Source organism: Dipodomys merriami, unplaced genomic scaffold (assembly GCF_024711535.1).
Source record: "Dipodomys merriami isolate MVZ:Mamm:240054 unplaced genomic scaffold, mDipMer1.0.p SCAF_9, whole genome shotgun sequence".
Classification (NCBI taxonomy): Eukaryota; Metazoa; Chordata; class Mammalia; order Rodentia; family Heteromyidae; genus Dipodomys; species Dipodomys merriami.
The window spans coordinates 28310944-28337442 of NW_027206512.1; the positions used below are offsets into that span (position 1 = coordinate 28310944).

The window sequence follows — 26499 nt, forward strand, 5'->3', positions numbered from 1 at the left end:
AATAACTCTGAAATATGTAGCTCTTTGCTTTATTGGTATTGGATAAATTAGAGAAAATAGATCATACTTGGAAATATGTGGCACTTTATATGACTCTACCCTTACTCTCCTGTAAAGGAATAGGAAATTGAATATCAGAATAAAATAATATTCAGATAGAAAATCAGAGAAACTGTTGGTTGGCAAAGAATACAGTGAAGATCCTTCTCTGTCATAATATTCCTCTTTATTTCTTCCAGGTCTCTGTCTTTTTCTGGGCTTGACTAGCCAGTACTGTACGGTGTTCATTCTATATCTATTTTCAAGAAAATTTGCCTATGATTCTTTTAACACTAACTCATATCTTTAACAAATTTATCCCTTCCCCACCTTTACTTTTTGCATTCCTTACATCCAGTTAAGTGAGGAGAACAATTCTCATTTGAATGGCTTGAAAATCTGCCCTTTATTTGAGCAGGAGGGAAAATGTCTTCCCAAATCCTATGAAGGAAAATATGGATAAGTATCTAATAGAATATGTGTAAGAAAAAAATTTGGGACTAAGCTATTAGTTTTTCATAGACATATAATGTTTTAAATACTTTCTGAAATTCTTTAGAAAGTTAGAAAGCCTATCATATTTGCATAATTCAAATTAGTATCTTAATGGTCCTATTATTTCTCAGGAATAGAGAATGGAACATGTTCCCTAAACAGAGGACATTTACTGTCACTATTACTTACTTTCATCCAATGAATAAAGAACAATATTCAAATGAAGGAAACCATAGAGTCTATGTTTCTTTGGGTCTGCCTTACTTATGATTTTTTTCCTAGTCTTTCAATTTATTTACAAATGGGGTGATGGAATTCTTTCTGATGGAAACATAGAATTCCATTGTGTATATATACCACACTTTCTTGATCCATTCCTCTACTCAGGGGCATCTAGCTTGGTTCCATATCTTAGCTATGGCAAATAATGCTGAAATAAACATGGTTGTCCTGGGAGCTTTAGTATGGCCTTGTTTGTGATCATTTGGATAAATGCCCAGAAATGACATTGCTGGGTCATAGGAAAGCTGCATGTTTAGTCTTTTGAAGAACAATCCATGCTGACTTTCAGAGTGGTTGAACAAGTTTACACTCCCACCAACAGTCCAGTAGGGTTCCCTTTGGCCACATCCCCACCAGCATCTATTGTTATTAGATTTCTTCATAATGGCCATTCTAACTGGGGTAAGGTGGAATCTCAATGTTGTATTGATTTGCATTTCTTTTATGGCTAGAGAAGTTCAGCATTAATGATTTTTATTGTGAAAATACTGTACAAAGGGGTTACAATTACACGAGCAAGGTAATGAGTACACTTCTTACCAAGCATTGTTGCCTCCTCCTTTGTTTTTCCCCTACCATCCCTTCCCTCCTACCTCCACAATTACATTCTCCCCTCCTCTCCTGCTGGCTAAATTGTAAAGTTCCTTTTTCAACATAGTGTCTTCTACATCTCATTGTCACAATGGGTCAACCTGTATCGCTATTTTAACACTTTGTTTTTTCCCTTCCCCTCCCCAAATTATACCGACATCAAATACAGTTAAAATGGGTTATACCGTGGGGAAGGAGCAGACAAAGCAACAAAAAACAATCACATGGTTCCTTATAAATACTTGGAAACAATCGCAAGAAAGAAAAAAAACACTGTGTCCCTATCTTGGGGTTCATTGTGCTTAACATCATCTTACCTGGTCATATGTACCTAGCTTTTGACCTTTTCTACTTGTCCCAGACATATACTAGTTATTGCAAATAAGGCAAACCATGGGACCTGTTTCTTTGGGCCTGACTACGTCACTTAATATAATTTTTTCCAAGTCTTTCCATTTCCTAACAAATGAGGCAATGTGATTCTTTCTGATGGAGGCATAGAATTCTATTGTGTTTGTGTGTGTGTGTGCGTGTGTGTACATTTTCTTGATCTATTCATCTACTGAGGGGCATCTGGATTGGTTCCATATCTTAGCTATGGTAAATAATGCTGCAATAAGCATAGTTGTACTGGGAGCTTTAGTATAGTCTTGTTTGTGATCATTTGAGTAAATGCCCAAAAGTGGGATTGCTGGGTCATAGGGGAGCTCTATGTGGAGTCTTTTGAGGAACCTCCATACTACTTTCCAAAGTAGCTGAACAAGTTTACACTCCCACCAACAATGCAGTAAGGGTTTCATTCTGGCTAAGTTCCCTCCAGCATCTGTTGTTATTAGAGTTCTTGATTTTAGCCATTCTTATTTTATCTTCAGAGAAGTTTCTTTGTAAGTCTTTAGCCCACTTATAAATGGGGCAGTTGTTTCAAATGCATGTCTAGCATAGTCCTAGCAGATGAGCCGAATAGCTCAATAGCTATGTACATATGACTATATAAGTTGATGCTAAGCAAAATGAATTCCAAGATATGGAAATGAAGTTTTTCTTTGTTGTGGTTTTTGATGTACTATGTGATTTCTTGTTTCTTTTGTGTGTTTCTTTCTCCTCTGGTTTATCCCTATTGTCACTGTATTCGATTTTGGTACATTGGGTATTGCCCATATATTTTATCTGAATTAGGGAAGGAAAGAGGAACAACAAAATGAGACAAAGGATAGAGGATGAACCAATGGAACAGCATTACTCACAAGACAATATGTTGGAAATGAACTGCACAACTTGGGACAGGGATTGGGGGAGAGGAAAAGTAGAAGAAAAATGAGGGAAGAGATAATAAGTATGACAAGAAATGTACCCACTACCTTATGTATGTATCACCTGGAAAATAAAATCAAATTTTAAAAAAAGAATGATTTAGTTTTAGTTCAACCAAAATGCCCATCACTGATGAATGGATAAAGTAATTTTACATGTATACAATGAAATTATAATCAGCCATAAGAAAATAGAATTCCATTATTTGCAAGAAAAAATGAATATTATTAAGTGTCAAAGTAGGAATAATGATTAGTCACATACATGGAATAGACTTCCATTTCACTTTTCATATGGAAGTATGAAGACAAAGAAGCATCTGAGACAGAAGAATCTCAAGTCAGAGATTAGCCTAGGTGACATGGTAAGGTCCAGGGCATACTGAGCTCTCTAGGGGAAAATGTCTTAAAATATATAATGAATATAATTATATAAGGGAGATAGGCAAGTCTTAGCTCATATTTGATTCTTTTTTATGAATTTATTTGTTAGAAATGTATAATCTGATGTTTTGAAATGCCATACTTAGTTATCATAACCACCTTGAATTAACATTTTATATCATTTTAAAACTATTCCTTTAATTCTGGCTTAAGGGAAAAAGGGGAATGTGATAATTTTAGTATATGCTGAAGATTGTAAGTTGTTGATATAATTTATGTAGCGATTGTGTTTTACAAATTTTGTCCAAGACAATTTAAGATGTTTTTATGGAAAAATAGATAATTTCCAGCATTTAAACATCTTAAAATATATTAAAACATATTGCAGGGATTACTCATTTTCTGTGTTAAAAAATAAAAAGCTAATGCTTACACATTACAGAAAGCAGTGTCTTCTACAGAGGTAAAGAAAGCCACTTGACCTGCTAGTCAGTATTTTCTGGGTAACAATAGATACCTCAGAATAGCTTACAGGGTACTTTGTACGTTGTTGAAATATGTTTCCAATCTCTGCTTTGAAGAATAAGGTTTCACTATTCATGTTCTAGGCATTAGTCAAAATGGGAAAGACATTTTCAGGAAATTGTATCAAAAAGTCAGAGCATTACTCTTTTTAACTTTAAAATTCAGGGCACAAAAGGAAAACTGAATTTAGGATTGGTAGTTATCAATTTGTTCCCACAGTTATATTGAGTTTGTTTAGGAATTTGTTTTGTTCTGAAATTGGAATGAAAAAGAAATTAATCTCTAAGCTACTTCCTTGCAATTAAATTCTGGTAGGTATTTGTGTCCAAGTATATGAACACTGTTTTACATTATCAATTTGATTTGTTGACAATAATCCTTAATGAATTTTAGAAATGTTTGTACTTTCCATTGTTGTGACTATTTTCATTTTAATCTTTGAGTTCTACCTCCTTTTCTCTTACTCAGAAAATTTTGTTAGCTTGTTTTTTTATTTTATAAAATACTCAGATTTTTGCTTCACTGATTTATGAAAAATGAAAGTTTAATAAGCTTCAGAGGTCTTCAAGTAGTCACTTTCTATTTAAAAAGAATCCAGCAAAATTTATTGGTGTCAATTTTAGCATTCAGAATTAGATTATATTTTCTAATTTCAATCTTACACATATATATAATGCTTTATGTATGTACCATATACATATATGTCAAATACACATATAGATTGTATACAATATATAATATTTATATATAATTAAGTAGATTATATATAACTATTTTGGGGGGGGGTTGGGTCGTGGGGCCTGAACTCTGGGTCTGGGCACTATCCCTCAGCTTTTCAGCTCAAGGCTAGCGCTCTACCATTTGAGCCACAGTGCCACTTCCGGCTTTTTTCTTTTTGCTTATATGGTGCTGAGGAATCGAACCCAGAGCCTCAAGCATGCAAGGCAAGCACTCTACCACTGAGCCACCTTCCCAGCCCAACTATTTTTTTTTATATTAAAGTAACTCACTAATAAAATATAGAATGAGGAAAAGCTGAACTATATATGTAATTGTTTTCATCTATTATGTACTATATATCTATGCTGCTTTTAATGCTTTCAGAGGATTAGTTAGAACTAAAAGACCAATAATGTTGTTCGGCATTGGCCTTAAAATGAACATTTTATTATGCAAATACATTAGCATGAATTTTCAGAAATCAATATAATACCATAGTTTTACTCTTACATCTTCTGTTCCCTACCCAACAGTAAATATTTGCATGTAAACTATTGTTGCATTTTAACTAGATCAGTTGCAGCCAATTGTTTAATCTTAACTAGATCAATTGCAACCCACTCCCCAAATACTGTTTCCAATGTAAGTGAAGAATACTTTGGAAACTGCTTCTTTAGTTGTACTACTCTTCTGTTCCAACTATTAAGTATCCAGTTGGCCTAAGCATAATTTAAATTATTTTCAAGTGTTATCACAGATTTCTAATTGTCCAATTTTACGTCATTAACCCAATATACCATTTGTTAATTTTATAATTTGTATTGAATCCATAAACATCCATACACATCACTAAATATCTTTAAATATCACTAAATATCTATAAAACCATGCAATACCCTGTCTTTGCTCCTCTCATTCTCACATTCCCTGCCCCTCCTCCACTTCTCTCTTTCTAACTCATTCATACACACAAAATCACATGACATGCTTTCTGCCTACATTTCTTTACTTTTCGTTAAGTAACTAATTTCTAGACACTATGCATACATTAATTCATAATCATTTCCTTTGTTAAAATTTGCTTGATTCTTCAACTTTGAAAGCGGCACTTTACTTACAAATTTCAATAGCACCGAATCCTACCATATAGTGCTATATTGTATTAACTCATTTACCAATGACTATGTCTTTTTTAGAAAGAGCTAACCAATAATTCTGGTATACAGAGAACACATATTTAATAAATAAACTAATGAATAATTAAGTGAACAAATAGCAAGTATGAGAACAGCTGACCAATCATGAGAACAGCTCATCCTAAATAGACATTATAGGTCTTATCTTATGTAATATGTAAGTTTTCATACTAATAGAAGCTAACAATAGTATTTTTAAAATACACAGCTGGAAAAATTAAATAAGTACACATAATCATTGAAGACATTTTAAACTATGTTGGTATGTTTGTTATTCTATTAAAAAATCAGGATTTTATAAAAGAAAGATGATATAACCTAAATTTTGATTTACAAGAATTTCTTTGGCAGTTAAGATGGTTATACCTATGTGGCCAGGGAAGGAGCAGTAAGAATAGGAATCTTTTGCATGATCCAGAAAAGATGGTCCAGCGCTGCAGTAAAATGATGGCAAAATTTGTCTATTTTTGAATGTTAAATTGTAAGAAAATGAGTATTTTATGAGTTGTAACTGTGAAGGACTGCAGTTAACCCTGACTGACAGCTCTTCTACACCTTGAGTAATGAGAGAAGGAAGGAATTGTCTGCCTTACCTACAACTGTACACATAGGCAAATTCGAAGTAGTTTTGAAATGCAATAAATTTGAATCAATATTAAGATTTTATGAATGAATATTAATCTTTATTAGTAGTTTGAATGATGATTACATGGCAGCTATTCAGGCAATGAAAACATGGAATATATTCAGGATGCAATAATCCTGAGAGGGAGGAAAATATGTCCTCATTGCATAGGGAAATTCACATCTTTCCAACTGGTATAGAACATTGGACCATACAGAGATTCTGTTTAAGGTTGTAAAATAAAAATTGATGAACCTGATTTCTCATAGTAATGTGTTCGTTTTATGGCGTCTTCTCTATAGCATAGCTAAACTTTTGTTTTACAAAACAGTGGTTTCAGGTACAGCTATTTTTTTCTTGATAAATTGCCTTCAGAATAATGACAATCTTGTTGATAGATTTTCTACCAAGGAGGCAATATGACCAACTAAATTTTCTCAGAAAAAGCAATATTGGAGCGTTTCTTGCTATGCATTATTTTAAACTAACTTCTGTAATCTGTGACTATCAATACCTTTGCACATTGATTATTAAAATGTGTTTAAAACATTGACAATTAAGTTATAAACTCTCTATTCATATACTATGTTATGAGTGGGAAAAATTAAACTGCCTTCAACTAGTTGCTTATAAGTGTTTGCATATTTATATGGCATGCTTCAAATCACAAATGAAAACACTAATGCTCTGAAGTGTTTTAAAAAGATCAACATAATGTTATTAAAACTATTAATTTATTGATATTCTATAAAATATACATCACAAATATAAGTAAAATCAGAAATTTTTGCAAAGTACAAAGAAATAAAAACATTTTCTTTGTTAGAATTTCAAGGCAATTAACGAAACAATGTTACTCTCTGCAATTCTTGTAAGATCCATGACTGTTTATTTTTCTTGGATTTATGAATTAATGCGAAGTAAATATGTTTAAAAACAATGAATGAGAAAACACACTATTTTCATGGTATCTATGGGCATAAGAAATGTCTAAGACAAAACCAGTTTAGTTTTTAAGAGAAAATACAAATATTCCCATAAGCAATACTATTGCTGTGAAAATGGTAATGGTTGCAAAAAAATACACCAATTTTAATATGTTCCTAGCCTGATAAACAGCTCCTAAAGATTATAAACCAAAATAGTTAGACTCATGAATACTAAACAGGTATATTTACTATTTCCAGAATTACGATGAAAGCCACAAGAAAAAAGAAAAAAAAAACAAAATAGCAATGACAAAATTCAAGACAAAATTCAAAAGAAGACAATCTGTAACCAAAAAGAGAAAATTAAATAAATTCTTCACTACCTGTATTGTACACTGAATTCAACAAGTACATCTTCACTTTCCCTTTCTATTAAGGTTTTACTAGAATTAAGTACAATTTTTTCAAATGAAAGTATCTAGTTTCTGCAATAATAATACTATATTGGAAAGTACTATATAATGAACACCAAAGAGATTCACCAGTATTAGATATTTAATTTAACAATTTCAAATGTTTTCTTTATTTTATAGAAATTATTCAGCCAGGTAAAGCAAACTGGATTTTTGCTCAGGTGTACAAAAAATTCTTCTAACAGTCTCGTGTTTCATAAGAAATAGGTTATTATGCTATGAATCTAAAATAGATATCTAACCGACTGCAGACTGCTTTGCTGTACTAGTGCTAAGTCCTAGCAAACAACTATTTGCTCCCACAGCTTCGTGTCAAGTTCCCTAGATAGATGGTGATGTAGAAAGTAGAAGACATGCCATGTAGCTCACACCTGTATTCCGCTGTCACTGACTTACATCATTTGGTCTTTTTATGTAACTCAGTATTGTTACACCAGTATTGTATTCAATACAGGGAGTTGTTGAAGAATCTAGAATGGTGCTGTTTTCCTAACTAGACATTGCCTGATACAAATACAGATTTTGTACAGATAAACACATCTGTATCTTAGAAGAAGTTAGGGAGCTTTATGTAATTCAGATAGGAAACACTTATGTAAGAATGCCCTTTTGAAAAAAGCAAGGAAAAGTGGACACATCCACGAAGCACAGTGCTTCCATCAAGACAAGTTGTAAAAAACTAGGACAAAGCCCAGGATAGTACAACCCAGACCTCTTCCACTATACCGACATTTCAGATTTGCTCTTCCAAAAAGCAAGTCTCTGAGGTGTTTGAGGTTTCTAGCATTGTTCTTTGAAAAGAACTGTTGGAGGATATAGTTTGTTCAAACAGGGACTTGAAAGGGTTTCTAACCTGTGAAGTCTACTGTGTAAATGATCGTGATCTGGCGAACTTAGTAGAGATCTGAGACTTGACAGTTGTCACCGAAGTGTCAGGCAGTGACTGTGTGAGTACCAGCCAGTCACTTACCCTCCTGTGCATTGCAGCTCTTCCTACTTTAAAAATTCAGGATCAATTCTCTGTACCACCACGGGCAAAACAAATTGGCCACAGCATTCCTAGTTTTTATCTCTAAGAAAGAAAAATAGTGATGATGTTCAAACTTAAGTTTATTCTGCTCTATTGCTTATAGAGTTATAAGATTATAAGATTATAATATATATATGTATATATATTTATGTAGCATGTGAATAAAGTGTTATGTGTATAAGTGTGCATGAACAGTTACATATTTATGTCCCCTGTTTCTACTCACTCACAAGCACATGCTCACAAACACACTGAAACATGTAGAGGACTTTTATATGCACATTTGTAAAATTGTTATAGCTTAGAAATAACAAAAATTCTCTATATTCAGTAGCTTAGTTAGCCACAATAAAATACCGTAATCCAAAATGTATATACAAAAGAAATTGATTTTCTCATAATTCTGTGGACTGAGATCCAAGATCAAGATACTACTAGTTGCCCCTGGCTTACAGACAGTACTTTCTCATCATAGAGACCTTTCCACAGCATATTCCTGTGGAGATAAAGAAATCAGTCTCTCTCTGATTAGAGCAGTAACTCTTATCATGAGAATTCCACCCTGTGACAACACCTAAACTTTACTAATTCCTTGTTGCCCTACCTTCTTTGCTAGAATGTGTAGTATACTATGGAGAAAATTTGTGATTTCATGAATAGAGTGTGAAAATCTCAGTTTTCTCATACTTTTAATAGAATTTGATGTTTTGTGGTTGTTTTCAATTTTGTCAGTAATATGGGTAGTGATGTAGTTACATAAACCTGAGATATTTGTCATATATACTAGTAATTTATACTTTTCTCTATTAATAGCTGTGCTTTAAGTAGCATTAATGAGTTATCTAGGAATGTCTTATTTGTACCTGTTTGTATGTGTATGCAGTGCATCTTGATCAGAGTCTAGAGTCATTTCCTCTTTTATTCCCCCATTTCCCCCATTCAAGTCTCAGCAAGGTTTGTTGTTCAACTTTATCAGTGATTTTAATATTACATTGTTAAATACTGATGGTAGAAGTAATATAGCAAATTGTATCAGAGAATATGTGCACTGAGAATCATTTCCATTTTAAGATTGATAACATTATGCTTTGTTATACCATAAAATTACTTTGGTTTATTTGTAGAAAACGTTTAGAAGCAGCGACTTTCCAAAATGTCTCACACCAAAATGACAATGAATTGAACATTTAGCACAGGTCTGGATAATCAGCTGTGGACAGAACTCTCAGCCTTGCTTAATTCCATGCTTGGTAGGACACCAGTGAATCCAGCCAGTTTTCCCTAACTTCCTCCCATATCACACCTATAAGAAGACAAGGTACTGGAATGAGTTCCTGAGGATCTTGCTTTCCTTCCTGCCCTGGTTCTACCTTTTTCCTCTTCCTGACATATAAGAGGCTTCCTGGGGGGATATAGTGAGCTTGACCAGACTTCCCTGACTTTATACATGCCCTCTGATTGGCTGTATGGCACAGTGGTTGAGTGCTTGCCTATCAAGACTAAGCCCTGAGTTCAAATTGCTAAAAACACTTAACTTTTTAAAATAGGATTTGCTCATGCCTGATCTAAGCAAGATGTTTTGATACAAATGTCTGTAAAAGTGAAGGAGCCATAGAACTGGCAGTGAACAAAACTTAACATGTAGATTTCAGAGATGATGCTAAATGTATGGATTAAGCTGTCACAGGAAATTGAAATGTATTTTGTTTGCTATGGACCAAAAGGAAACTCAACCATTTCTGACAAAAGAGAGAAATCTTCCAGGGCTTGTTGTTCTTTGTGAGATTTAGGAAATGTATTATATATGTAGCTAAATAACTGTTTCATGCATTTCTATAATTACACATTTCTGTACAGATTTTACAAAAATTTTAATGTTCAATATGAATGCAGATATCTGACTCTGTTATTGAATTTCCTCTTTCATAAAGAATGTTCCACTCCGAGTGAATTAATCTAAATGATGAATTGCTTCATAAAATTTCATTGAATTAATAAGAATCAATATATTTTATTTAACAATTCTATATAATTATTTTAATAAAATTTATATTGTCATTTTTCTAAAGCTGTAAGAATTTACTTTCAAACATTGAATTAATAAGAATCAATATATTTATTTAACAATTCTATATAATTATTTTAATAAAATTTATATTGTCATTTTTCTAAAGCTGTAAGAATTTACTTTCAAAGAATTATTAAAAATAAGAAGCAAATAATTCTGTTTTTAAAATATCGAAATAAAAATATTCACAGAAACATTCACAATGATCGATTATCTCATATTACTGACATATTTTGTGTTTTGCAAACATTAAAGGTATTTATTTAACTTTAAACATAATTAACACTTGGGTTTTAGAATTCCTTTTAGTACATGTGAATACAAAACAAAAATACACAATTAGCACACATAAAGTATCTATTTTATTGGAATTGCTAAAATAAATGAGATTCCTTTTAGATGTCATCAATAATCAGATTAAACTGACAATAGTATTCATGGGTCTAAGTCATTTATGCATATACTTGAAAAATTCCATTAAATGTGTTAACTAACTTAAATGTTTGTCAACATCTTGTAATTCCACTCAGATTCAGTAGGAAAATTTCAAACAGCAAGTTTGGGATGTGAGCTTTTGGCTAGCAGAAGATTGACAGTGTGATAGTTCTATATTTGGCAACTCAGGGGTAAGAAAAAAATGCAGTTGAATGAAAATTGTGTAATGTTTATCTCAGAGGTCAAATATGTATTAATTAACTAATGTGTATATTAAATCTAAGCAGTAGAGCAGTCCGGAATATCTTAGCTACTCAGAAGGCTGAGATATGAGGATTGCAGTTCAAAGACAGCTGGGCAGGAAAGTCCGTGAGACTCTTATCTCCAATAAACTACTTGAAAACCAAAAGTGGCGCTGTGGCTCAAACGGTAGAGTTCTCGACTTGAGCTGAAGAGTGCAGGGACAGCGCCCAAGCCCAGAGTTCAAGTCCCATGACCGACAAAAAAAAAAAAAAAAAAAAAAAGAGCAGATGTGTAGTTTTCATAACAACCTGTGTAGTATGCAGCATCACATGTTATTGGTATGATTGTTTTTGGTGACGCCCTGACATTACATATATAGTTTTATCAATCAGCCATATTAATTATGAATATCAATTTCAAGAAAATATAAACTCAGCGGTCTCAGACCTGTAATCCTAGCTACTCAGGAGGCTGAGATCTGTGGATCTCAGTTCAAAGCCAGCCCGGGCAGGAAAGTCTATGAGACTCTTATCTCCAATAAACCACGAGAAAACTGGAAGTGGCGCTGTAGTTCAAGTGGTAGAGCGCTTGCCTTGAGCTGATAGAGCTCAGGGACAGTGCCCAGGCCCAGAGTTCAAGCCCAATGACCGACAAAAAAAAAAAAAAAGTTTCAACTTAAAAAATATACATAGACTCGATTTAACTATTGGTTTTTTGAAGGCATAAAGGATATTATATTTATTAATCTAATAAACTACATATCTAAATAATATTTAATATTCATTTGTGTAAAAACTGTATAAAACTAAAAACAATAACAACTTATATCACACATTTTCATCCAAACAAAAACTTTCTTTAAAACATCATTAACTAGTCATCTATTTCAAAAAAATCAATAACTCTGTTGTTTTTAAGTTTTGTGACTAGTGCTCTCATTCTCAGAAAAGGTGCTCCTTGTTGTGAAATTACATATTGGGACAATATGTAGTTTTAACAAATCAGATCTGATTTTATGTCAATATTATATGGTTTATAGCCTTTGTAAGATAACAAGGGACTGTAATTTTTTATTGTGTGATGTATATGTTACTCTGAGAAGTGAATTTTGAAAACTTAAAATATGTTATAAATTATAAATCATCATAGCAACTAGAGCATTATGTTATATACTTGAACATGTTCTCTAAACAGTCAAAATAATTAGCTGAACATTAACATATATGTGTTGTTTGTTTTCATATTTCTTTCTATTGATTTACTAGAAAATAAAATAATGTCTGTCATATGTCAAGCTACCTGAAGGAATTTAATTAGGTTATATTGATTCTATGTATGAACACTTTTCAATACTAAAATAGAACAACTACTTTTAAAAGTATGTAAGACCGGGTGCCGGTGGCTCACACCTTGAGCTGAAGAGTGCAGGGACAGCGCCCAGAGTTCAAGCCCCACCACTGAACAAAATATATATATATATATATATATATTATAAAATAAAAGTATGCAATATGATACCTGTGAGTTATGATAAGACACCACAGGCTACCAAATAGATGTAATGCTTGAAGTTTAATTTTATGGTGTGTGCTTTTCATTTTGACTACAGTAAATTTATTCCTTAATTATTTTATTGTTTCATTTAACATAGAATTCAATGCCTATAATTTTGTTACTTGGGTGAAATATTAAGTCTCAGCATTACAAGTGAGTTATTGAGACAATGGTGAGATTGTTTTTGTCACATTTAAACTGGACTCCTGATTCACTTGGGAATCCAAGATGTAATCAAGTCCCATTGCTGCAAACAAGATATAAGAAAGAAATCCAGTCAATGACTTTGTGGGAAGTAGGATTAGTAATTTTGTCTATCAGAAAATTTACTAATTTTCTTGCAGTCATAGATTTTAAAAAATATATATTAATTTGGTGTTCTAGTAAAATGTGATCATATAAACATTTTAATATCCATTTAAATAAATTTAATATATTACTATTTATGATTATCCAAAACTTGATGTGTATTAATATTTCTATATAATCTCTATGTTTGATGATGGACACCAATCATCCTATTTGGAAAGTTGGATCTAGTGCTGTATGAGTGATGGGTTATTGTGTACAAGAAACAATGGGCTCAAGTTCAAAGGCAGCCAGCTGTTCGTTATGAGAACTTATCAATTCTGCTGGCTTTGACTGTTTTCCTCTCACTAAGAACATGTGAGCAGAGATTCTAGAATAAATTTGAGAAATTTTCCTTTTAACATATGAGAACAAAGGCAAAATAAAGTAAATTAATTTTTCTTTAGAATCTTAAGATTTTCATTCAATCCCCCTTTTACTCTCTTTAGACACACAAGCATTATCCAGATTCACAAAATTGCTGGGAGTGAACAAGACATTGTAATAGAAATACATTACAATAGTCTGGCATCATTTTCTCCTGAGATCAGAAAGAAATGAGAAATGAATACTAAGTTATGAAAAGAAAAATCAGAGTTGGGATTATGAAATTAATTAGAGAATCATTAAACTTTTCATATTTCAGTGTATTGATAGACAAATTCATGTTTGCATTGTCAAAGTTAAAAATGGTGTGGCAATTCTTCTATGTATGTAATCTCACGCTTATTTGATAAACTAAAATATATGCGTTAAAAATAATATGCTGCTAAATCTAACACTCTACCTGAGCCTTATGTATATTCAGAAATGAAAATTTCAACTTTTAATACATACTAAACGCAAATTATCTCTTTCATATATCTTTAGATTATCCCATCAGTATCTCCATGAATTACAGTATCATAAATAGGTTCTCACTGGAATTTCTTTGCAAATAAGAATTTAAAGTGTGAGGGCAGAGAATGAGCATTACTAGAGTTTAAATTGCTTAAATATTACTATTTTTTCAGTTGTAAGGCCTGAACTAAGGGTCTGGGCATGTCCGTGAGCCTCTTTGTACTCAATGAGTGATTAATTGAAAAGAATCTCATGGGTACTTTTCTGCCTGGGCTGCCTTTAAATTGCCAGCCTCAGATCTCAGCCTACTGAGTAACTAGGATTACAGGAGTGAACCACAGGCTCCTGGCTAAACATTAAAATGGTTTTGAATGCTTATTTATAGCATTTAATAGTTTTGGACTTTAAGTGATCAGAAAGCATGGAACTATTTCTCAAAAGTGCTCTCTGAAAAATACATTTTATTTATTGTATTTTATTAATTTGCAATTATTTATATTATTGTGCCTTGCTTTTCAATTCTTTTTTTTTTTTTTTTTGGGTCCGGTTGTAGGGCCTGAACTCTGGGCCTGGGCGCTGTCCCTCAGCTCTTCAGCTCAAGGCTAGCGCTCTACCACTTGAGCCACAGTGCCACTTCCGGCTTTTTGCTTATGTGGTGCTGAGGAATCGAACCCAGGGCCTCATGCATGCAAGGCAAGCACTCTACCACTGGGCCACCTTCCCAGCCCCTGCTTTTCAATTCTAAGACACAGAGCAAATCTATTTCAGTGATTAATCTGAACAAATTGCCCTGATCCTACCTATACCTGCAAATCATTCAGCAACTTTCATTACTAAGTAACAGTCTACATTACCAAAAAGAACTTAAGTCTTCTATGGTATTTCAACATGAAATATTGATTATCATTGTTCATTGAGAACACTATAGTGTCTACTGTCACTGAGAAAAAGTTTTTAAGTTGATTGAAGTACAACAATCCACATTTAATATCTGAGAATACAAAAAGTATTTAAAAGTTTGAAGAAAGAGTATTTTTTATCAATGCAGATGATGCATTGATAAGATAATCCATGCACAATACCACCTGTTCAAAGTTTGCAAGGATTCAGTATCTGAATCTTCTAGCAACACAGTCTTTTGTAAGAATAGAGTGGCAAATGGAATATATATAGTTATAGTTATAGTTATATGAATGAATAGTATCTTTTGAATCTGTTTATAGATTTCTGGAAATCCAGAAATTTCTAAAATCTATCAATTTAATCATCCATCCCTCTCCTTATGAATATGCAAATGAATATCTGAGATTATAATATAATTTCATTCAATCTCTATTCTTATAAAAGTCTTTGAAGATGAAAAGGATCATACAAATGCTATTATGACTATTTATTATGCCTTCAAGCTATTTCATTTAAATGCTTAGCCCATAGTGGGTGTTCTAACTGTGGAAACTCTTTCCAGTTAGTGCTGACAAAACCCTAACTGTAGATACAAATAATACCTGTATTCTAGACACCTATTACACAAATATAAAATTCTCAGTGACAGGAGGTTGGGATTTAATGTGGGGTAATAAAACATTCATGAGCTAGGCCTGAGTATATGTACAGTTTATGAGCAAATGTAAGGATTTGGATAGTACAGGTGAGTTCCTCCTTCTTTTATGTAACTATTATATATACTATGGAGAATACTTATATATACTAAGGAGAATATTTATGTAGTACAAATTGCAAGTAAACAGGATAATAGGAGGAAAAGTACAATATCTATGCATTTGTTTTAATTCAAATCATTTCATTTTACTTCAACAAGAGGTTCCCATGTGGCTATCTTCTCATTTTTTGAAACCAGTTAGAACATTCACCATATATATTATTTTTTTTAAGTAATCAATACGTCAGCCCAACATAACAATTATTATGATTGGTCACTTCATTATGAGACAGTAATCTTGAATCAAGAGAGAATTTTGAGCTAATACAAAAGACAGTTGCTTAATTTTTATTATATATTGTTACATTTTGTTTTCTATAACTAACTGCAAAACACTTAAGAAAATTCAATAAAATATTTGAAAGAGCAGTTCACTTTAATAATTTTAACGTGATCTGTGATATAATTACATATTAAATATGTACAGCATCTCCATTATGAACTGCTGTTTTGTTTTTATATGTAAGGCTTAAAAACAAAATGTTGAAAGAAGACTGATAAAGTGGGTCAGAGTTTGGTAAGCTAAACTTACATATTGTTTATTTTCTATATTGCAAAATGGATTATAATAATTTCTACTTTCTGGAGATATAGTGAAGTTGAATAAGTTAATGTATGTAATGTTTTAGATTATAAAGTGACCTACTAAATGTATAATACAAAGGGAATTTCTTTTCATGATAAGGAAATTACAATAGCTCCATTATTGTCTGTACATCCACAAATGAGTTTACTTATTCATTGAGGCCAATATTTGTTCAACAATTCTGAAACTAAAATTTGGGTTTAATTCTTTCTGACCAAACACTGAAATGTTTTAATCAAAATGTATTATCTTGAACATTTTATAGCAATAACATGTACATTTTTTCTTAATTTTTAATAGTAGTGAAACCTGTGGTTCTAGTGTAATAGGATTATAGACTGTTCCATTTGATCTTTTGATGACATATCTATAGTGTTACATTTTGTCGGATTTAAATCATTCTCTGCAATCTAAGTAGAAAATGGCTCCACATGTGATTTCATCATCAGCCAAGGTTTCCTTCAACTTGGAGGATGTGTGGTATGATTTTCTAAAATCATTGTCATGGAAAGAAATGAAGAATTAAACATCTGATAAGGTTACCAATTTGGAACAAAATGCTGTGATTTGGCTCTCCCTGGACATTAAAAGGTTAACCAGCTTTAATCATACCTTTTATATTTTCTCTTGTTCCAGACTAGAAAGTTGCTGCTAAGAATTGCACCATTTAAAATTACTGAAATTAGGATGTTTGTGAGCAGAGCTGATTAACACTACACAGGCTTCCTTTTTCCTCTGTAGCCATAAAGTTTAATTTTTTGTTTCTTCTGGCACAACTTCGTTTGTAAAGAAACTACAAAGATAGCTTCACACAGAATATATGTAGGACAAGAGGCTATGATGCCTAAATTCTTATAGTGTAATAGAAGTCTAATTTAGCAATTTAAAAACAATCAGTAGATAAATGTTAACGTATCATTTCTAATGAATTAAATGATTTCTATTGCATATATAGTAATGTAAGATTAAGAGCAGAAGGCAGTAAGATAAAACAAAAACAGGCTATCTATCTATCTACTAATTTAATCTACCTACTATTATCAAACATCTATCTTGTTCATTTTGCTTATTAAAATATATTAGATTGCTTAGATTGTGTAAAGTAATTAAGAATTAAATTAGATTTTATACATTATTGTTTTGTTACTGTTGACTTATTTTATGCTTAACAAGATGTTATAGTACATCAATTTATAGCAGAGATTAATTTTTCCTATTAAAAACAGAGCAGAGTATCTATGTGGGGCTCTACCTGTAAAATGAATTGCTAATACAATAAATGAAGCTCGGTATTAACAGAACAACACTGAAATTATAAATCAGAATATATTTTATTTTAACTAAAAACTACTGTTGATTAAAGTTTTTAAATGTGAGCTTTGTTAGATATCTCTTCATTTCACTTTACAATGTTATTGTAAATATTATTTCAATTATATTCTCATAAAATATGCATTATAAACTGGGCACCTCGGGCTCACTCCTGTAATACTAGCTACTCAGGAGTCTAAGTTCTAAGGATCGTGGTTCAAAACCAGCTCAGGCAGAAATGGTTGTGAGAATGGAGACCTTAAATGCAGAAATATAATTCCTTATTTTTTATGATTTCTATTTTCCTTCATAATTAATGTCATGTAATTATGACTTTAAAACAAGCATTTGGTTTAAAACTGATCATAAGAAATATTTCATTGAAGTGAGGTTTTTTTCTTATTGATAATATACATAATTTTCAATGTTTTATGATTTTTTTAGTCTTTTCAAAAATATAAAAAACTCCTCTTTTGTATTTTGTTGAAAATATATTATTTTTCTATAATTCCTAATAGTTAAAGCTAAGCTTTGTTAAATAGTCACTTCAAACCTTTAGTGAGATCATATATCAAAAGACCTCATTGTAGGCTTTTAAGGTTGAGTGATTATAGGTTTTTGGCTCAAAGAACAGATTAAGTTTTTATTTGAGAAAGAGACCTTTGAAATATCCTAATCTTTAGCAATGACCACAGGTGAATTTAGAATGCATTGCAATTATTTTCCTTGGGTAAATAATATCAATTGACAATATAGTAAGAATAAGATATTGAAGGTATGATAAGTATACATATATACATGTACATGTATATGTATAATATACATATATGTATATGTATATAATTGCAGTTTTATATATTATTACAGATTTGAAATATGAAATTTGATATGCATATATTGCATATCAAATATTATATTATCTTTTTTCTCATATATGCTATATATTTATGGCTTTGTTAGTAATTTGCTAAGATTCTGTTGTTCTAGCCAAAATCTTCAGTAGTCTTTAGAAAAAGCTCTTAGTGCTGGTAATCCAAGATCCTCAGTAGTTTTTGCAGTCTTTCCATGTCAGCAATAAAAGCAGCTGCAAGCAGCTGTAGGTGGCTCCTTTTTATTTTTAGAGCACTTACAAGGGATTTGAGTTCCAGGTCTCTTAACCCTGCAAGTGTTACAGTTCTTGACTTGGGGTATTGTAATCTTTAGCATTTGACTACAAGAGCTAATATTACAGCTTTCAGTCAAGGATACCAAGATCCTCAACTCTTGACAGCCATGCCATTCCATTTTGTGCTAGTTCTTGACTCAGATGTTGGGATCCTTAGCCGATCTGGACTAAATTTGGACTAAAATTGATCTGGCTACTTATAATTTGCTGTTTTTCTCCATCCTCACCTATCTTGCTTTCTCTGAACTTCTTTCATCCCTCTTTACCCACACTACTTTACTCCTCTTTACCCACACTACTTTACTCCTCTTTACCCACACTACTTTACTCTCCAAAATTTTTGACCTGGCTATTATTTTGTAACTCTTTAGCTGCCTCTCATCACTAAGGCAGTGACCTCAGAAACTGCTGCTACCCCCAATGTTGCTGTCACTTCTGATACTACTTCTTCTGCATGTATAATCAGTTCAACCTTCTCTACTATTGGTGAAGATGAAAAGTAGGCACAAAAACACTGCTTGTGAGAAGCCTTTAATTGGAGTAATCTTGCAATACCAGGGTGAAGCACTGGCTGGTGTCTGTCTAGCTCACGAAGTATAAAACAGGCAGGGCATGTGACAGGGGTGTCTACCTCAACCATGGCAGACCTTTTTACAAATGTAACACTATGTTTGCAGTAGTCACATAATTTCTGATAAGCCAACAGAGTTGGCTTATCGGCCTTTAGTATCATCTAAAATTCATTGACACTGATTTCTTATCATCGTGGCATACTTAATGGGGAAAAAAATCATTGAAAGGTAAGATTATAGTAGACTGACCATTAACACTGAGAGTATTGAACAGTGTTTTAACACTGTCCCAGTGCCCAAAAGGAAGTTAAATTCTTCTAATATGTCTCATTTGTATAAATATTATATATGTCTGTATAGCTGCCTCAAATTATAAATGTTATATATTTCTTATAATCTTAGGTATTTTATAAGATAGATCAAGCTATTAATTTCTCTTCTTGCAAAGGATAGTATACACTAAAACTAATACAGCACTCTAAATATTACATGTAGTTTTATTACAACAGCTGTAAATGATACACTTGACTTTGTGCATATATGTGTGTGTATATTTTCTCCAACTAAAAATAGTTTAACATATTTTGCCCTATGACACTACATTAATATCTTATGATATTTTTATTTTATAAGATGTTAATTGAGATGTAACTGTGTAGTAAAGTGAGAAGGTGTATTTATGTGTGTGAACACTGAATAGATATTCAATTTGAATTGTGATAGAAAAAAAATCATAGGCACACTCTGCCAACAAAAGAATATATTCACAACACCAGTATCGATGTTATTTTAACTTAGAAAACTAGATAAAGATAAAAATATTTGATTTAGGGCTTGTATTTTTCCATAATGAAATATCTCTGAAATTTCCAAAGGTTAGTATGTTATCTACAGTAGAGTTATCTATGTTTTCTTCTCTTTTATACCTATCTTAGTGAAGAAGTAAAAGAGTAGAAAGTGGTATAAAGAAGATCATCAGAGATAGTAAATTTATTCCATTTATATTTCAAAAGTCTCAAGGGTTAGAGTGCTAGCCTTGAGCAAAAGAAGCTCAGAGACAGTGTCCAGGCCCCAAGTTCAAGCCCCAGGACTGGCAAAACCAATTAACCAAAAAGGCTTATAGGCAATTTACACAGTACTTATTCTTCTGAAAACATCTTCTAAACAGGAATAATAATAATGTCTTCTGTGAGATTTAGAAGATGTGTTCCATTTAGTAAGCTCATATTAGTTCTACCATTATTATGTTCTAACTCCAAACTTGAAATTTGAATTAAACTTCCCAATTTCTAAATAAAAAAGTCTATTTACCCCTAGAAAATGTATTTAGATGTTAAAAAGTCTTTGTATTTTTCTAATTTCTTTTACATGAATTTGTGTTGTGTTTAAGTAGTTGTACAAAGGAGTTGCCATCTAATAAAACAGTTTTTGAATCCAATTCATCTTAATCAATGTCATTCCTTTCAAATTCCTCACCCATCCCTTCCTTCATTCTTCATTATTTTGTGGTAGGTACATTGAGTTCTTGACTGCATTTCCCTCTTCATTTCTCTTCAATCATCTCCTCCTTTCCCTTGACCCTACCCAACCATTTTCAAATACTCACTTCTTGGTGTTTATTTTGTTGAACTTGACTTTGCCTTTCTAAGAAATTACATTCTTTGAATTATCCCTTGAATCTACCACATTTCAGCTAATACATTTTAACATATTTACATACCATGCAATGTATTTATTTGTAAGTTTAACACATACATATATTTTATGCATATATATCACATATATATATATATATATATAATATGTACAGAAATAAAAGTCTTGCTGAAAGGGAACAAATAACAGTAGAGGCATGTGTTTGGAGATTTAGACAAAAAAGGAATATATATGTTCAGCTATAAGACATTTTGAGCAGAGTGGTGACATGACCAAATTATAATGTGAATTATTTCACATTATTTTTTGAAAAGAAATCACTGAAGACGTGGAATGTTTGGAGGTGAGAATTCATCTGAGGAAATACAATGGAGTCTACCAAGAGGAGAAGTAGTTCCATGTTTATCTTTAAGTAGCTTTGTAAAGAAGTTACTATTCAACACTTCAGTTTTTTTTATTACAGTGCTTCTTGACCTATGTTACCACAGCATCCTTCCCCATTGCTCAGTGTTCTTGATTTTGTGGGATATGCACTAACTTGTCATGGGACTTGAACTCTGGGCTTGGGAACTATCCCTCAGCTCTTCAGCTGAAGGCAAGCGCTCTACTGCTTGAGCCACAGCACCACTTCCGGTTTTCTAGTGGTTTGTTGGAGATGAGTCTCACCGACTTTCCTGCCCGGGGTGGCTTTGAGCCATGTTCCTCAAATCTCAGTCTCCTGAGTGACTAGGATTACAGGTGTAAGCCGCCTGTGCCCAGCTTTGCATTAACATTTATGACTGTATTCTCTCCCCCCTTCCTCTTTACATTCATCATATCACTTCCCGTTGATTCCTCCTCTCCCTACTCTGGTCTTCTTTTTGTTGAACTGAAGCTCTCTAAGGAATTACAGCATTTTAAAGGAAAATCATATAAAATGAAGTAAATTAGGTCAAAAGAGAAAAGGAATGAGTGTTTTCTCACATGTAGAAGCTAGAATTAATATATAAATGTATGAGTAAACACTTGGGGGTTATTAAGTATACACAAATACATTGACTGGAATATGGTATTTTCAGGCAAGAATCAAACATTTCCATGTTTTAAGAAACTGCTATATTCTTCAAAAATCTAAACATAGACCTTTCCTAAGATTCAGCCATACCTCTCCTAAGTATCTCCCCTGAGCATCAAGAACCAGGACATGACAAGGACACCTGCACACCCATGTTCACTGCTGCACTACTTACAATAACCAGGATATGGAAACAACCCAGATGCCCACAGTAGATGAACAGGTCCCGAAATTCGAAAATAGAATACCTGTATACAATGGAATTTTACACAATCATTAGAAAGGATAAAATGATGTCATTCACAGGGAAATGATGGAACTAAAACAAATCAAGTTAAGTGAGGTAAACCAAGATCAGAGTCAAACAGCACATGTTCTCCCCGATAGGCAAAAGTTAGATTTGAAACACAATGGGACATGATAAATTATACAGGATTATATACTCACTTACAGTGAAACCAAAAGAGGATAATCGTAGGAGAAAGTCACCAAGTTGTAATACCCAAGAACTTCTTCAAATGTGTATAAAATAGTATACATATTGAAACAAATTCCAAATATATGGAAACAAAGGATCTTTTTCTTAACTTTTTTTTTCATTTTCTGAAGACTTAGTATTCTGTACCTTGTATATGGTATACTCATGAGCATATCTGAGGAAGGGGAGGGGAGGGCACAGAATCAGTGGAAAATGGGTGAAAAAGTGAAGCAGCAGAGCTCTCTAGCTGCACTGGACATGGGCAAATGTGAGCCATGCAATTCATGGGTGAAGATGGGAGGGAAGGAATGGGAGAGAATGAGGGAACAGATGATACTATGCAAAAGGAAGGAAAGGTATTTAGTACCTGGCGTATATAAAGTTAACTCCGCTGTATAGCTGTATATCATCTCTAAAACAAAAATAAAGAAATTAACAAGAAAAGAAACTGCTATAAACTATTTTTATTTTATTTTATTATCAGTCATGGGCCTGAACTCTGGGCCTGGGTGCTGTTCCTGAGCTATTCAGCTAAGGCTACTGCTTATGTGGTGCTGAGGAATCAAACCCACGGCCTCATGCATGCAAGGCAAGCACTCTACCACTGAGCCACCTTCCCAGCCCCTGCTATAAACTCTTATAACAACTAAGTTGAGCTTAGTGAGGTAAACAAAAGTTTCCTTATTTATGAAGATCATGGTATGGTAAGAATAAGCCAAATTAGGTATAAATAAAAAAAATGTGAATAAGTCAGAGATATTTATAAAGGGAAAATAGTAAAAACAAACAAACCACAACAACAAAATCCATCATGAGAACTGGCAGACACATTGAACTAAAGTTGAAAACACCAACAGTTTACTCAGTATCCATACTAATCCAGCATTAATCTCAGGCTTTAGGTGGATATAAATTTTCATGGCTTTCCTTTAGTATTTCATGAATTTTAATGATAAAATCATACCTTCAGAATACTAAAAAAATGACATCTTTACTCATATTCTGATCATTTAAGTCTGAATTCTCTAGAAAGTAGCCTATGTTCTTATACAATGGCCTATATCCACTAAAAATATAAAAAAAATAAAGTAAATAAATGAATATTCAATTGTAAGAAGTTGTGTATGACAGTGAGAAGTGATAGCTTCCATTTGGCAGACATAAGTGATGATTTGGCAGAAATTTAGTCTATGTAACTAAATAGAAAATGTATGAATTGTTCAAGTTTATATGTTTAAAAGAACTTACTAATTCGTTAAATAAAATTAACAATTAGTTTAAAAACAGTTAAAGTTGCATCTGGTGAAGTTTTTAACACAATGAGTGGTCACAGAACAAAAAGGTTAATGATGTTATTTTTCTCAAAGATTTAAGACCCAAAGGAGGCTATATAAATTAACTAAGTGGATAGGTATGGTTTTGTAAATACAAATAATACATACTTGATTCTCACATAATTTATTTTTCTTTTTATATCAGCTTTTCATTTTTATTGTCAAGGTGATATACAGAAGGGTTTCAGTTATATAAGTAAGGTAGTGAGAACATTTTTTGTCAACCTTCATTAGCTTCAGGAAAAAAAATTATGGTACTAAGTCCATTTGCCACAGTTAGGGCTTTTGTTTCTACCACATTTTTTTGTGTGTGTTTGGGAGGTCTGGTCCTGGGGCTTAATATCAGGGCCTGGGTGTTATTCTTAAGCTTTTTTGCTCACAGGTAGGGTTGTGCTACTTGAGCCACAGCTCCACTTCTGGCTTTTTCTGAGTAATTTCTTGGAGTTAAGAGTTCTCACAGACATTACTGTCTGGGATGACTTTCAACCATGATCCTCAGATCTCAGACTCCTCAGTACCTGGGATTATAAGCGTGAGCCACCAACACCTATATTCCCATATTCAATATTTTAAAGAATGAAAAACAGGCATTCCCAGCACTTGGGAGATGGAGGCTGAAAGATAGCAAGTTGTAGGTCAACCTGGTGTACATATAAAAACCGTATCTCAAAACACAATAGAAGAAAGGATCTATTATTTTATATTAAGATAACATCTGGTTCTTCAATAGTGGAATGTCTAACTCTTTTAGTTTCTTTTTTTTCCTTTTTTTAATTAATTTTTTTCATTGTTAAAATACCATACAGAGGGGTTTCAATTACAAGAGCAAGGTAATGAGTACATTTCTTATTAAGCATTGTTGCCTCCTCCTTTGTTTCCCTTACCATCCCTGTCCCTATAACCCTCCCCCCCCCATCCCCTACAAAGTTGTAAAAGGTTTTGGCAAAATGTAGAGTTAAACATACTGGGGCCAGGAGTATGTAGTCATCTGGTATCAGAAAGAAAGTGATATAAAACACTGGTAGACTCACATTGACAGGGAGACATGAAAAGTTTTAGACAGCTGAATAATAAATGAAATATTTCCTTTGTACACTAATGAATAAAAATCCATGTGTCCATATCCATACTAATATAAATGATGAAATAAACTGTGAATCTGAGGAAGAATAAATTAATGTCACATACAGGCAAATTCATAATCAGTTAATCAGATATTTCACCCTTAAAATATATAAGAAATTGCTATTTCTCAAATGACGAATGCATATTGTAACTTACTTCCAAAGAGCACAACACAGGAAACAGGAGGAAAACACACAAACAGAGAAAGAAAATAAATAACCAGACAATACAAAAAACCTAACTCTAATCCTGTTTACATAGGATTTGTATTATCCTAGGTAATATGAATTATGCAGACATGAATTAAAATTTGTGATATCAGGATAATATTAATATTTCTGGTACTGTTAATGAAAATATATTCTGAGAAAATAATGTTTGGCAATTATGTTGAGCACAAACAGCAGCTCCAAACTAAGATGACTTTTTCATCACCAGGCAACATAATTTTATGGGACCATGGTCATCACTGACTAACAGGTAGTATTATAGTGAACAATAGTGCTTATTTACATAAGCAGTGAGATTCTGAAGATGGTTAACAAACTTATATCTGTAAAACGCTTTATAATTTTAACTTTCTATAGACAAAACAAAATGTTTTTCCTGCTAAATAAATATTTAATCATTGAGGATTTTTACTATACTATATAATTAAACAGCCAATGTACATACTATATGAAATAGGTTGTAATTTTAAGGCCCTATTTGTCATGCTGATCTTTATTTGTATTTTTTTTACAGCTCCTTCTCCAGTCACCAATGTGAAAAAAGGAAAGATTACAAAAAACAGCATCTCTTTGTCTTGGCAAGAGCCAGATCGTCCCAATGGAATCATCCTGGAATATGAAATAAAGTATTTTGAAAAGGTGAGAATAACAGAATAAAAGCTGTCCTTTTCCTTTTTCTATCCTTTTTAACAACAACAATCATCCAATTTGTAGAAGCCTACAATGCACTTTTATGTGTAAATCAATGACCATTGATTCTACAGTCATGATTATGGAGATTAGATATGTACTAGGAACACTGTATCCATGTTCTACTGCTGTCAAGTAGTTTATGCTCCAAGATACCACCTCATAGTCTAAAAGCAGGTTAACTAGTTTCCATGGCATTAAAAGATGAAATCATAGGATATTTTGAAAGTGCTAAAAATGGTTACACTCTTGGTATTCAGCAATAACTAAAGTCTACTGCAAGGTACTTATGGGTATATCTCCACAAAATACCTGCATTGCTAAGGGAAAGGGAAATAAGATGTACTCTGTTTCTGTTTGTCACTCTGTCTCTCTAACACACACACACACACACACACACACACACACACACACACACACACACACACACACACATCACACAAACACTCACAAGCCCAAACCCTGGCATATAATTTTAAGATACAATTTAT

At 32.6% G+C, this 26499-nt stretch overlaps 1 protein-coding gene across 12 annotated transcripts in view; it reads left to right on the forward strand.

Moving 5' to 3' along the window:
- The window catches only part of Epha5 (EPH receptor A5), a 308672-nt gene that overhangs the window by 195355 nt on the left and 86818 nt on the right, over window positions 1-26499 (forward strand). For all 12 annotated transcript variants that reach the window (XM_070012882.1, XM_070012884.1, XM_070012881.1 and 9 more), the window contains one exon: window positions 25833-25957. In XM_070012882.1, the coding sequence (XP_069868983.1) occupies window positions 25833-25957 (125 nt within the window). The remainder of the gene's footprint in view (window positions 1-25832; window positions 25958-26499) is intronic.